Source organism: Culicoides brevitarsis, chromosome 2, assembly GCF_036172545.1.
Source record: "Culicoides brevitarsis isolate CSIRO-B50_1 chromosome 2, AGI_CSIRO_Cbre_v1, whole genome shotgun sequence".
Classification (NCBI taxonomy): Eukaryota; Metazoa; Arthropoda; class Insecta; order Diptera; family Ceratopogonidae; genus Culicoides; species Culicoides brevitarsis.
In genome coordinates, this window is record NC_087086.1 from 22814952 (window position 1) to 22830143 (window position 15192).

At 25.9% G+C, this 15192-nt stretch overlaps 1 protein-coding gene across 4 annotated transcripts; it reads right to left on the minus strand.

Annotated features, from left to right (window-relative positions):
• Positions 1-2571: 2571 nt before the first annotated feature.
• LOC134828873 (protein alan shepard) lies at positions 2572-15021 on the minus strand. Of its 4 annotated transcripts, none has more exons than XM_063841863.1 (11): positions 14680-15021; positions 13857-13989; positions 10208-10414; positions 7416-7657; positions 6648-6706; positions 6484-6575; positions 4091-4235; positions 3657-4033; positions 3405-3584; positions 3180-3335; positions 2572-3115 (listed from the first exon to the last, which is right to left on the minus strand). In XM_063841863.1, exons 2-10 carry the CDS (start codon positions 13950-13952, stop codon positions 3201-3203), a joined length of 1533 nt encoding a protein of 510 aa, XP_063697933.1. In that variant the 5' UTR covers positions 13953-13989; positions 14680-15021; the 3' UTR covers positions 2572-3115; positions 3180-3200. The 4 variants fall into 4 exon arrangements, with proteins under 4 accessions (XP_063697933.1, XP_063697934.1, XP_063697931.1 ...); XM_063841864.1 differs by having other exon boundaries at positions 2573-3115; positions 4091-4232; positions 14680-15019; XM_063841861.1 differs by having other exon boundaries at positions 2576-3115; positions 6451-6575; positions 14680-14991.
• Between the last annotated feature and the right edge of the window lie 171 nt (positions 15022-15192).

A 15192-nucleotide genomic window follows, 5' to 3' on the forward strand; every position in this document is an offset into this window, starting at 1 on the left:
TTTTGACTATTTTTTTTTGCTTGTTTGCATCTCAAAATCAGTTCTATAAAAAAAGTTAAATATATATACATATTTGTATATATTTATATTTGTATGTTGTACAATAAACGTTTTTCGAGAAAATAACAATTTTTAAACATTAAATATGACTAAGTTCAATTCATCAATAGCATAATTTTTTGAAATTTCTTTCCAATTTATTAGAAAACAAATATGTATTCAGTTGAGAAATCAGAATCATAATTATTTCAAATCAATGTTAAAAAAAATAATTCGTCAATTTTATAAAACAGTACGTAGTCATTTAGACAAATTAAGTCAATACATATATTTTCAAATAAAACCTTCATCTTTTTGAACTTTCTACTACTTCTTAGCATTAAATATTGGCGCCAGAAAAGATAAATAATTTTTCATGAAAATTCCGTCTCAACATTGTGAAAGTTCAATTCTTTAATAGTTTCTCAACTTTTTTATGATCAAATTATTTTACATACTCGAATCAATCCAGCGATACAAAAGCAAAGTAATTTGATACGTTTACACAAGTCTTTATTTTTACATTCCTTTTTTAATTTTAATTGTGATTTTCAAAATTTTCGTATTTCATGTATTGAGTTTTGTCTCTTTCAGAAGTGTATCACTTCATGTAAAATGATTGGTACAACAAATAATAGGTGTGTTTAATGTTTCTGCCGTTTAATGTAGCAGCTGTTCACTATTACTTTTAGTTCGTTTTAAGATTTATATTCATTATTTTATATTTAGTCCTACTGTACGTAACTAAGTCCCTATGTTATGCTCTATTTATTTTAATGCTTATATACTATTTGTATCTTAGTTTTTCTGATAAAGAAAAACAATCTTTATAAAAGCAAATCCAAAAAATGTGAATCATATTTATACCATATCTTATTTGTCTACGTTATTGGACAATGGCAAAATATGTATTTAATTTTGGATATAATAAATAAGAACAGTATTCTGAAAAGAACTTGGTACTTTGACAAAATCTTCACTTTAATCATTTGTATTCATTGAACTTTTGTTTAAGTTTTTATTTTTTAAATCTATTTTCTTAACAATATGAAACAAGGAAATACAATTCTTAATTTTTTTTTTATCTTTCTGGTCTGATCACACTACTATACTACTTTTAGTTACTTAACATTAATCTTTCGACTAAGTATTTATCTATAGTAATTTATTTCCATAAAAACTATCTTACTTAACATTATCAACTTGCCCCTTTCCAGACTTATAGGGCAAGCTATAACGGATTTATTCACTTTTCACCTTACCGCTAAGTCTTACTTATTTTTCATTTTTATTCGTAAAGTAATAGTTAACTTAACTATAAGTCCTTACAATTTATGTTGCTTCTTATTTAATATTTAATATTCAAACTACAACTAAATGAATTTCCTGTCCTCCAAATTATTATTATTTTTCAATTAAACTGATTAAATTTGCGATTCAATATAGATGGGCATTGTCACCGTATTATTTTTTTATTTCTTAATCAATGCATTTTGTATTTGTATATACAATTCATTATATTGAGAGATATTTTATAGGTGGAAGCCCGCACAATGCAAACAAGCTCAAAATACTTCGGAAACATCATTAATTTATTTTTTCATTTTAGTATTTAAATTCAGCTTTTCTTTTATCAAACATGATTATTATTTTCATTTTATTGAGCTTGTAATTCACGTATTTCCGGAAATTCTTATTTTGATCTTAATTTTCTTATTCTATTTTATTATCCTAATATTCTTATTAATACTAGTTTTAAGCGTTATGTTTTTTCACTTAGCATTTTCTTATGGTTACTCTTCATTACTCAATATAACATTGTTTCATTTAAATCAAAATTATGTGTGTGTCTATGAATTTAAATCATTTTCATGACAATTTTCTCAAAATGTGTACAATATTATCATTTAAATTTGAAATATAACTATTATATTATTTTGTTCGGCTTTATTTCTATTCTTCCTTTTTTTGATCAAGTATTTTAATTTTATATCAAATGAAACATTCTTTTATTAGTCAAATAAATTATTAATAAATACTTATTATTTTATTAAAACAATTGTATGAATAAGCAGATTTTCAACTTAATTGTCAAAGAAAAATGATTTTTCAAATTTCAAGCTTTAAACAGTTTTTTTATAATAAGCGACCCAAATATTGTGATTTTTTTTTTTCATAACGACTAGATTGTTTAAAACATTAGATTTTTTTTTAATTAATGAAAAAAAAAATTGACCCACTTTTTTTAGATAAAAAAAAACTATAGAGCTTATGACATTAAATTAAGAAATAAAAAATAAAGATGAAATTGCACAAACTCCCAATAAGAAATTTAATATTAAATTAGGGGATCGCAATTTAAATCATAATGAATCCATGAATATTGTTTCACTTTTTAAGATTATTTTAAGATATATTTTATAATTAGACCCTTTAAATTAAGATATAATCCATAGACAAAGAAAATATTTCAATATAGTGTTTTAATCAAATTAAAATTAAAATAAATTTAAATATGTATGAGTGAATTTTAATGTAATAATTTTCTAGGGCTAAATATAGGGTTTTATAACATGAAACTTTATTACAGTAATTATCGCACGCAAAATAGCATTTAAATCGTAAATTAAACATAATCGAGAACTGATCGGACTCTACATTTATTTACATTTTTCAAAAATTTTAAAAAAATATTGTGCTTATTTGGACAAATTGATGATTTGAGACAATGATCTTCTTACACTATAATTTTTTTCTCTGAATAATACGTACTATTGGCACATTTTTCTTTCTTTCTTGTTTAACTATTTTTTATTGAGTCTGTTTCTTTTTTATAAAAATGTTCTTTGTAGTAATTAATAAGGTATTATCAGATCGTCCATTGATTTGTGTGTGTCAAATTTTGTTGTATTTATTCATTTTATATATTTATCAATATTTTTGAACTTCAATCTATAAATCGTTATGAATCAGTTGAATATACACAAAAGTCTAAATATTTGCTTGGTTAGAGATGTTTTCTGCATATGATGTGCTATTTGTATGCAAAAGTTTGACTGTGTAAATGCTCGTATAACTAAAAAAACCATATCAAGAATGCACGTTGTAAAAAAAGCAGTTTAATGACAAATTTTATTTACCGATTTATGATTAAGTTTTCTTTATTTGGGTCCATGTGAATACTGCGTATAAGCCTCATCAGGAGAAGCAGCTGTGCTGGCTTGTTCAGATTCACCCATTTGCATTGAATGAATTATTGATGGTGTTGGATAATATTGATAGGTTGGGCTAATATACTATATAAAAAAAAATTTGTTTATGAATTACACACAATAGTTAACACAAAATTAAATTCAATATCTTACAGATTGTGGTGTTATCTGAAGAGTTGTTAATTGGGGCATTATTGCACCATACGGAAGCGCACCGCCTGTGTCTCCAGTACTCATTATCATTGACACACCACGTGTTGGTACTTGTGCTACACCATCAGTTTTGTAAGCAGTACCAACCCCTAAATGTTGTGCATTCATTTGCATAAATTGCTAAAAATATTTATAAAATAAAAAAAAAATAACTATATTACATATTTATTTAATGGATATATTTATATTTACTTGTTCATCAACCTGAGTAATTGGCTGAGGAGCCATCATGTAGCCAGGAACCCAAGCTTGTGAACCTGGAATAGCGTAACTTCCAAGTTGCTGTGGTGTATTAAAACGTCCATATGGTACTCCAATTGGAGTACCAACATTTACACCTATTCCATTTTGTTGAAGTGTAGGGTCATAGGCAACAGGAATTCCTTCAGCACCATCACGCCATGTTCTCTGCGTTGTATCAGGACTCTTAAATGCATTTTTCTTCTTGGATCCGCCATCCGCAAACTTTACTAATAAAATATCTTTGGCTCCTGTCAACTGTGTACCATTAAAAATTTGAATAATCTGTTCACATTTTTCACGTGATTCCATCCGAGCAAACCCGACTCCTGTTTAAAAATATAATTATTTTTGTACAAGAAACACAGTGGCAAAATATATTTTACCCTTAGAGTTTCCTTGTTGGTCACGTAAAATTCTTGTAGATATAACTTGTCCGTACTTGGATAACATATTCTCCACGTCTGTCTCTTTATACGTTAATGGTAGATTAGCAATATATAAATTTGTTGGATCTTGTTCTTGTTGCTGCTTATGTATGCCAATCGAAACGTGTATATTAACATTTATTCGATTTGATGAATTCATCAAATAAAGCCAAATGATCGTCAAAAACAAAAAAAAAAAATACGTGGAAGAGAAAAAATACACAAATTATTAGTATTTTTAGTTTCACGGATAGTTTGATAATCGGGAAGCATTATTTTGAGGAGGATCCTAACTTGTTTTCTTCTCTTTTTATCTCTTAATTTGGTACTTTATATTTTACCAAAACCTCATCCCTTACATCTTCCTGACTCACTATTTTTTCGATTCCTAAAACATAAGTGTATATTTTTGTACATGAATAAAATCATAAATATATAAAAGGCGTTTTCTTTGACACTTAGAAAAAAATGGGAGCAGAAGTATGAGAGCATTCATGGAAATTTAAGAAAAACACTTCAACTATTTCGGGAAAGCCTCATTACATACCATATCGTATGCATGTTTAAAATTCTAATTATTTTCATACTTTCGGACGTTGATTGATTTTTTATTTTTTAGGTAGAACGAAAAATGTATTTTCCTATATTAGGCATCCTCAATGGTAGTTATTTCAAAATGTGATAATAAGTTTAACAATAATATAATAAAAAAAATTGGCCGGCACACTATCGTATGTACTATATATTAATATATATATATATATATTTTTTGTTTTACTAGTATAGTATATATTATAATTACTTTGGTTATATATTTGAACAAACCACATTATTAATGTTTACACTAAAACACATGGGTTAAATTCAGAAATCAGTTAACTATTGGAAAATTTCAATTTTTTTCAAGTATGAGTGCATTGTGTGTAATTGTTTAAGGAATTGAATTATGTTTTTGAATATTATACATGTTACTTAATTATTAATATGTTTGGTTTTGTACATAATATAAAAATGGTCTTCTACGTAAAAAGGATCGGTACAAAATTATGGGTATAAAATTTATGAATTTATTTTTTTTCAGTTTCTAAATCTAAGTTATTGAGTTATATAGGTAAGTAAATATATTTATTAAGTCTTAATCTTAATTAATCTTTTTTGAATAGAAATGTTTCCCATTTTATATCCATGTCCCATAATTTGATTGAATACCATTTATTGGTTAAAACCAAAAAATATTAGATAAAAATTTCAAATGGAAAATAGATAAAAAAAAAAAGTGTTTTTGATTTAAGATAGTTAAGTTATATCTGATTATTACTATATTAGTTTTATATTAAGCACACAATTTCATAAACTGTTACATACAAACAAACATTGATTTGATAAATTAAGACAGTTCCAAATAAAATAAGTATATGTATTTTGTTTTTTTTTTTAATATAAATATGTGCTTTTTATACAATTTATTTTTTTTTATAAAAACCCAAAAACAAATTACACCCATATCTAGTGGCAGATTTTCTCAGATTTTTTGGCAATTAGGCCTTTTTCAACAACCTTGAGGCCTATTTTAAATAATTTTGTTCTACAGAAATCTCGGGGCCTGAGGCTGCAGCTTCATCAGCCTACTGGTAAATCCGCCACTGCCCATATCTCATGTTTAATAGGTATAAAATAAATTTCTATATAAAATCTATTTAAATGGCTGCAAAAGATTTAAAATACAAGAAATTCAATTTGAGATCAAATCTATAAATTGACTATCTTTTCTCAATACTATATATAAAATGAATCTTTTATTAATAAATTACAACACAACAAAATATTAACGAAATATATTATAATGTTTTTATGTTAAAATTAAAATTTCTAATGCTCGCTATTTATCTATAATTAATAAACAATTAATATTATTTTATAGTTTTCGCCTAAAATTTTTAAGGGGCCAAAATAGCTGGATGTTTCTTCACTATCTAACTTTAAAAAACAACTATTTTTTCTGTCTAATTTAAGGATTTTGAGTCAGGATCATATTTAAAAAGTAAATTAATAAAAATCATTGCAATAAAATGATTGTGAAAATTATACATATATATATTTTTAATGTATTTTTTCAAACCAATTTTAAAAATAATAAAAAGTTTTTTTGCATTGTTAGTTTTTAAAATTATACATTTTTAAAAAATGTACAAATATAAGTTTTTTTTTGTACATAAATCGAAATTAATATAAAATAATATTTACAAAAAGGTTTTTTAGGATTTGTTTTTTGGAATACTATTAGGGTTAAATATTACTTGCATGCAAAACAAACGTACAATGGCCGGCCTATGTAGCACCCAGATACCCACTTTGGCCATCTGAGCTTGAATTCCTTTTGATTGAAGCCCTTTGACGGCTCCTTCTGCACACGCAGGCGATTCAAAATCTACAAATCCATAGCCTAAAAAAAGTTATGTAATAATTTTTTATTGTTAAAAAAAAGTGTAATAAGATAATTTATTCGGACGTTTACCTTTACATTTATTTGTGGTCTTATCTAATATTGCCTTTGTGGAAATGATGTTACCATATCTATAAAATAAAATGTAATTAGGAGAAAATATTTTTTTGAAGTTAGGCCGCTCCAAATAATACTCAATAGTTTTGTCCGATGCCCCATTTTAAATTCGAAAATCCAATGGGGCAAAATAAAAAAAAAAGTTAAAAATTTCATCAAAAATTACCAATTTTTGGTGTATTTATAATTTTTCAAGAAATTTTCAATAAAATTTTTCAATTTAGTAAATTTATATTCAAAATCGAATTTCGACATAAAATTTTCTTTAAAAAATAATGATTGGAAAAAAATTTTGAGAGTTATTTTCAGGATATTCATTTTTTTCAATTTTAATTTTAAAAAATTTAAATCAATTTTTTAATACACAAATATCAATGTAAAAAACTCAAAACAACAAAAATATTAATAATAAATCAAAAATTGTTAAAAAAGTTGGCATTTTGTATGAAAAAAAGAATGAATTTTAAATTTTTTTATTTTTTTGAAACTATTGAGTTTCATTTGGAGCGACCTTATTAATTTTTGAAAACTTTAAAATCAAGACCGAAAAACCTATAATCTTTTTCGATCTTTTTTGATGAAATTTTTAACTTTTTTATTCCCATTCACTTTTAAGATTCCATAAGACAAAACTATTGAGTTTCATTTGGAGCGGCCATAGCGACCAATATAAAATATTGAGACAAATCGTGCATACTATCAATAGACATAATTAGTACTTACTGAGAACACATATTTACTAGATCTTTATCTGTTGTTCCTTGTTGTAAACCCCTTATATATAAATTAGTTTTTGATAATTGTTCACCTTGTTGTGGCGTATTACTAGGACCCATTGTATTCACTGTATTGTTGGTATTATTACTCAAACTAGTACTCAATGTTCCACTTTGTGATCCAGTATTTGAAGAACTGCTAGAATTAGTATTACTAGGAGATGCAGCTGTAGGAACACGTTGACCGTACTGAAAAGAGCAAAATAATTTTTATGTATTTCATTGCAAATATTAAGAAGTAAAATTATAAGAATATTTATATGCTTAGAAATACATATAAAACATTTTATATTTTGTTGATTCCATATGTTATATTTGAATAGATGTAAAATTATATTAGGTATATGTAATGGTTATATACCAACTGTCGTTTTACTATGTATCCATTTAATTTTCTCAATTTTTGTTACTGATTATGAAAAACCTTTTTTATCCAGAGTACGTATATTTCTCAAGATATTTCGACTTGAAATAAAATATTGAGAAATTCAAAATTCGATAAAATCATATGAATCATACGAAAAACTTAAATTAAAAAATACTATTCAAGTTATATTTATCAAAAAACAATACAAATTTCTTGTTCTTATATTTAAAAGCTGCGCCGCGCAGGTATATGTGAGAATATAAATTCTATCTTGTTGCTGAGTAGCATCGCATCATCATTATTGGTCTTTTCCATATCACATAAAAACCGCTTACAAATTACTGACACTAATATTTTTTTTTAGAAGGAAGAAACAATTTTACTGTTCGTACAGTCAGCTTTTCCTTCCATGTGTCTATTTATCATTTCACTAAAATAAACAATTATATACACATATGGAAACCATACTAAACGCCTTACTGGAATAATTTTATACATAAATGTGTGATTATTGATTTTTTCCACATTTTCTATCAGTAGCACCACCATTTACCGCTGTCTGAAACTTGTATATTGTGTATGTGAATATGTGTTTCTATAAGATTGGACAATATCGACATTCGAGCACAAAAGGACAATTTTTTACAATTCCAAATAAAGTATAGTAAAATTTTTAAATTAAAAGCTTGATTAACTTGCCTCAAGTACATTGTACACAATCTAGACAATTTAAAAATAACACATTTTTGGCGACCATATGGCAGATTTTTTTTTGGTTTTTCGATTTTCACTATCTGATAGTATCGATGGCTGAATAACTCATAAAAATTAATCAAACTTACTTTTCAATTTATGTTTGTACTCTTTTTTCCTTTGATACGTTTGATTTACTTTTTTAAATATGAAAAATGCTAGTTATAAAAGTCACTATATTTTATTTTCACTTCTGACTAAAATTTATTAACACAAATGAAGTATGTATTAATAATTTTAATTTAGATAATTTTGTGTTATTTTTTAACAGGACAAGTTAATGATGACACATGTACTGAAGGAAGAATAGAAAATAATATTTCCTGTATGATCTGGGATCCAAACACTTTTTTAGAATATATTAATTCATTTACTACTCATTTTTTGTATAAAAATCTTTTATTTATGAAATTTGCGCTAGTGTGGGATGTATTAGTGTGAATTAAAGAATAATTAGTATTATTATAAATGTAAAAAAATGTTATCTGAAATAGCTGCAACAAGAAATATTTAACTTGCTTTTTGGAGAAAAATGTGTGATGGTGGATACTCTTTTTGGAAGCACACGATCTGAATGAATGAACATGTTGTCGTCGTTGATGGTGCTGTGCAACCATTAATGATATAGTTTGTGAGATTTTTTACACGGGGTGCATAACACATATACGGAATGTCGAAAAGCCGATATACGTACAAAAGAAATGCGCATGCGTTTTATCAAAAATTTGTACTGAAATTCGACTGAAATGATAAAATGCCTCCTGTACGCATTGTGTTTAAATAACTGTGAGATAAGCTCTTGTATAAATGTTTCTGTCATGACGTCATTCTTGCAGTATTTTATTACATACTCAGACGACTGTTATTTACATATGCTCTGCTTGTATATACAAAATATAAATATATAACAAAAATAACGTAGGCAGGATGCTGGGTTTCTATATTTTAGTAAACAGACAAAAAGGATAAGTAGGAGGGATTAGGATCGGTCAATTTGAATGCTGTCACGTACTAGGTACCTACTTTTTTGAAAAATCCGTTATTTGTTTATAAGAATTTAATAACTAAATTCAGGACTGATCATTATGAAAACCAACACTATGTATAATTAACACTGAATAATTACTAAAAATACTCTTATAGTATTCAATATATTTATATCTGAAGGAGTATGATCTATCATCATTGAAAGGACATTTTATTGCAAAATTTTTTTAAATTAAACAATTGAAAAAAAAACTTTTAACCAGGGCTTTAACTGCTTTCGACTTTTGCTTTTACTTTATTGCTATTGCTTTGACTTAAGCAAAAGTCTTTAAAAACAATTGCTTTTGCTTTTAGAAAAGCAATATTGTATTTTGCTTTTCACATTTGCTTTTGCTTAATTCGACTTTTTTCTTGACTTTTTAATTTTTAGCCCAATTTGTGTGTAAAATATCCATTAATGTGAATAAAGTAAATTATTTTAGTTTTTTTTTTATTTTTTATATAAAAAACCATAAAAACTTTTGGAAAATATTTTGCTTTTATATTGCTTTGATTGAAATTTATGATTTTGAATTTGAACGGCATGGTAAATTTTTATAGATTGCTAAACGTTTATTTATAATTCAGCTTACGGTTGTAGTCTGTGTTTGATGTGCTGCAAATGCATACGCTGGTTGCGGCATTGGTGTTGTATATCTATATGCTTGTTGGGCTGGATATGCTTGGGTCCAATTAGCTCCTCTGTAAGGAGCGCCAGTAATTCCAGCTGGACTAGTCATCGTAGGACGTTGAGTTCCCCCTCCTGGATATACGTTTCTTGGTGGTGCAGTACTAGTTCCCTGAAAAAAGTCAGCAAAAAAAACTTTCAAACACATTGAGTTTCTAAAAGATACACACAACACAATCGTACAGGAAGTATGTTTCCGTTTTAATCATGTATGTAAATATATACATATATATTCACATGGGTTAGTATCTATTACGGCTTAACATCAAAATTATTAGATGTTTGTAAAGAACATCATGGGTTGTATGATGTTCAAAACAGTATTTGTATTATCAGATAATTCATATATCACAAAAAATTTTCTAATGTAGAATTTAAGAATGTTTTGAAGAATCAGATTTAAAAAAAAGAATTAAAGGAAAAAAATATATAAAAACTGTATAAGAAATCATATATATATATATATATATATATATATGTAACGAAGTTAAAAAAAAAACCTAATTTGATTTTTATGATTTTAGTGGATTTAAAATAGAATTTAAATAAAAAATGTACATATTTTAAAGATATTAACGGTTGCTTAAATTTTTATTTAAGGATTTACATCCCTTATTAACCTTATTTGAATTGTTGTTGGTTCTTTTAATAAATATAATGGTTTTATCAGAGAAAAACAATATATATTTTTTATTTTTCTTCACACCTGGAAGATTTTTTAAAATCAATGGCATAATTATTTTGTACTATTTTATTTAATTTTTTTTTTTAGTTATTAATGGTTACTTTTGAAAATGTTTTACAGTATTTTAAAGAACATTATGCCATACATTAAACAATGATTGTGTATGCGAATAAGTAAGATTTCTGTTATGGCTCAATGTGAATGTACATACTCGTAACACATATAGAAGTCTTTTACATATAAATGTATACAATACGGATATAGACTGATGTTTATAGGTATAATTATTATATATAAAACTAAACTCTTCAACACTTTGCACTCATAACATATACAATACAAGTGAAAATTTTTTGCCACGTATTAATAATATGTATAGAAAATTTTTTAGAGAATTTTCGTTTTTTAATATATTTAGTCTAAATTTACTTCAGTAATAACTTTGTACAAGATTTTATTACCTAACGGTCTCCACTTTATTGAATGTCACTATGATATTGATTATTACTTATTGTTTTTGTATTATTCATAAATCAGTTATAAAATTCTACGGAAACGTTAGGTTATATGGAAAGACTTTTTTATTAGTGAACTTTGCGTACTTTTTTCTATTTTTGTTTTATTTTTGGATTAAAAGCCGTCATCAATTGTCACAAAATTATATACACGGCCATGGTTTTAGTCAAACAGACATTAAGTTTTCCAGTTATTTTCTTAACTGTTGTGTCCGATGTCATACTTCAAATAAAACTGAATCCAATAAAATTTTTGTGTATTAACATCGTAAATTTATTGTGTATGAAACACCCATACACCATCACCAACACACGAGCAATTGTTCAATTTACTTTCATTTAGTCAGTCAAATATTCATTCATATACTCGCGAATACATGATTTTGTTTCAGAGGATTATTTTAGAAGGTAGAACGTGTTAGATATCTTTGAATTTGAATCTTAACTAAACTAATCACTGATTGTTCAAAAAGCTATATAACTCTTTGTTATAAGCAGATTGAGTCAGTAACTTAGCAAGTCCACCACTGCATTATCTTCATTTCATATAAACAATATACATGCAATTTTTCACATATACATGCATATATTTATTTGTACATAAAAACAAATACAACAGCAACGGGTTGCAATAGGAAACTGTTATACATTATTGTAGTTGATTTTGAAATACACATAGGTACGAATTGATTGAACAATAAAAATGGGAATTTTCCTGGACATCATAGAAATTGAGTCACAAAATTATAATCAAACTGCAATCATTAAACATGTGTACTAATTTTCATTTATAATGTTTAGTATTTATATTAATATAATCGAATCTCATTGTACCTAAGTATTAATAAAAAAAAAATGAAAAACATGCATGAAAATTTTAAATAAAGAAAGTTTTCAGGATTGCGTTCATTACTAACTCTGTTTTTTTAATAAACTTTTTTTTTTGTTTTTGCTATGATAATTCCTCATTAATAAAACTGTTATTTACTTTGGTACACAATTAGTGATTTTGTTATTGTGTTTAAAAATATTGAATTCTGTTAGTTATTTTACTGCCACTCCCTGGACACCATATTTTCATTAGAATTTCCAAACAATTTTCTGTATAGTTAGTATATCTGACAGGAAGAATTGAATTGCACGAAATTGAAACGTGAAAAAACGTACACACACACAAAGGATAATACATATTAGGTTACTATTCAAAATGTATTAGTGCGAAATGATAGATTTTCCTATCATCGACATTTGAATATGTTAACACAATAAAAAACAGACACGCCGAATAATCATTTTGCATACCGGTGAATAAAAATAGGATTGTGCGGCCGGTGAACAGAACACGCATGTCTGGAATGACATCGTACAAAAGAATATAACAACAAGAATATAGCTAACAGCAAAACTTTAAACAATATAATATAACAGTTCATTTAATTTTTTCGTCTGTCAATGTTGATTCTTTTATACCATTTATAGTTATACGCATGACTGAAATTCGTAATTATGTATGTTTTCATTTTTCTTTTTTTATTCAAGTGTACCTCAGTTGTTTTGATAAATAAAATGTATTTACTTCATCCAGACCATCTTTCAAAGATTTTAGGGTTTTGTCCAAATTAAAAAAAAATCAATAAATATATAAAATATAGCCATTCTATATTTTCTTTTCATATATTTCATAGTTTTATACAAAATTTCTACTATTTGAGCACTGTCGTACTACCAACAAACGTATTGTTTACTTATATTGGTGAGTCTTGTTCGCCGGCCGGAATATCAAAGTATTAATCGCACAAATACAACTTTAAATATATCCGTATTTTTGTCTCATGTTTATGTATGATATAAAAATGTCTTACAATATTGTATTTGAACACTTACATGCCATTAAAATGTTATTTTTTATATTTTGTGCTAAATATATTTAAAATTCATACAAAAATTTAAAAAAATATTTTTAATTCCATTATATTATTTATTTCAAAATAAAAAAAATATTAAAAACTTGAGATAAAAAGAAAAAAATAAAGATACTAATTTTTGATAATCTTTTATTTGACATTGTTTCTGGCATAATATTAAGCATGCGCTATTTTAATAAACATAATAAATTAATCTAAATTAACACTTTTTAATTTACCAATAATCTAAACATTATTGGGAAGTTATTTAAATCCAAAACGTGTTTATTTTTTCCTTCATTAATTCAAAAGTACTCATAAGCAAATTAGATTTATAACTTGGATTTAAAAAGTTTCCTACATTTTTTTCAGATTTTTGTGTTATTACACCTTTGCTATACTTGGCTTTGCTTGTGTTGGCTTATAATTTGAAATTTAATAAGTACTTACGTTTGGTATAGATGGTGGTCGATTTATTTGGGGTGGACGAACTCCTCCTCCTGTAACTGAAGTAGAATTTGGGGCTGCTGCTGCAACTTTTTGCATTGGTGAAATTTTACAATTACTTAACGAGACAAATTAACTAAAATCGAAAAATAAATGACATCTTAGCAGAAACGATTTACATTTGAAGAAAACAGAAGTCACATCGAAAATAAATGTTACCTTATTTTGCAAAGAAATTTTAATTTTTTTCTTATTGGAATCAGGTAAGTTATATTACCATGCTGTTCCAAACTATATGCTGTCAAAATTATACCTTGAACGTCGTTAATTAAACGAACATTAAAATGTAAAGATTATAATATTAGGCGTAAGGTTTTGAATCAATTTTTGGTTATATCTTTGAAGATTTGATAATATTTTTTTTTCTTATTATTTTTGTGTTAATTTAATATTTTACGTTTAAACGTCGCATATTTGTGTTAGTGATGGTGAATCGATAAAATTTTATCTTTGTATTGGTCTTATGATGGAGTAAACTTTTTATTATATTTTTTTTTCTTTTTCACATCGTAAAATTAAAATGCATTGACAAGTAGTTTTTTTTATTAATGTAATTTGTATTTTGCTGCAAAAGAATTCGACATTTTTCACTAATATGCAAACATAAAATCTTAATAGTGATGATGACGTAAATTTAAAGAATGAGCCAGACATTTGCAATTTTGATGTTCTTGAAAATAATTTTACGTCGAAAGTAACTAAGAGTATATATAAAGTAATATTGTTTTGAAATTTTCGCAAATACAACTACCTTTTGATAACTTACCTTCGTTATTTTTTATTTTGTAACAACACACGTTTGATTTTTCGTTTTTGTTCAAATAAAATTATACACCTTTTACATATATTTTTACTTTACTACACAAAGAAGTATTTATGTAGAAGCTATTTTTTTTATATATTTATATCAATTTAACACATTTATATTTTAGTTTATGTATTAAAATTTTAATCTTAGTGGTTTGAACAATTACTTTAAATTATATAAAATTTAATTGGTAATTCAAGATTCAAGTACTATTTATATGCAAGATTTTAGCTGATTTTGATATTTTTCGGACTCTACAAAGGCAAAACTAATCATATGTTGAAAAATCCCGTTAAAACAAAACGCCGGCAGTGTCTCGTTCAAAAAAGCCATACCAATAATAATCCGTAGCAACCTTCTGATTGATCAAACGTGTGCTCTATTAACCAATGGCAGCTGCGTTGATTGAAAATTTGCGGCCCAGTTTACATCAATGATATACAAAATGTACCTATTACATTTCGATTATCA

Coding starts and splice junctions, on each gene's coding strand:
- LOC134828873 (XM_063841861.1), bottom strand. CDS start 13,952: ATGCAAAAAGTTGCAGCAGCAGCCCCAAATTCTACTTCAGTTACAGGA. Junction 10,415..13,856: donor GACCACCATCTATACCAAAC/GTAAGTACTTAT, acceptor GACTTTTTTCAG/GGAACTAGTACTGCACCACC. Junction 6,576..6,647: donor GACCACAAATAAATGTAAAG/GTAAACGTCCGA, acceptor AACTTTTTTTAG/GCTATGGATTTGTAGATTTT.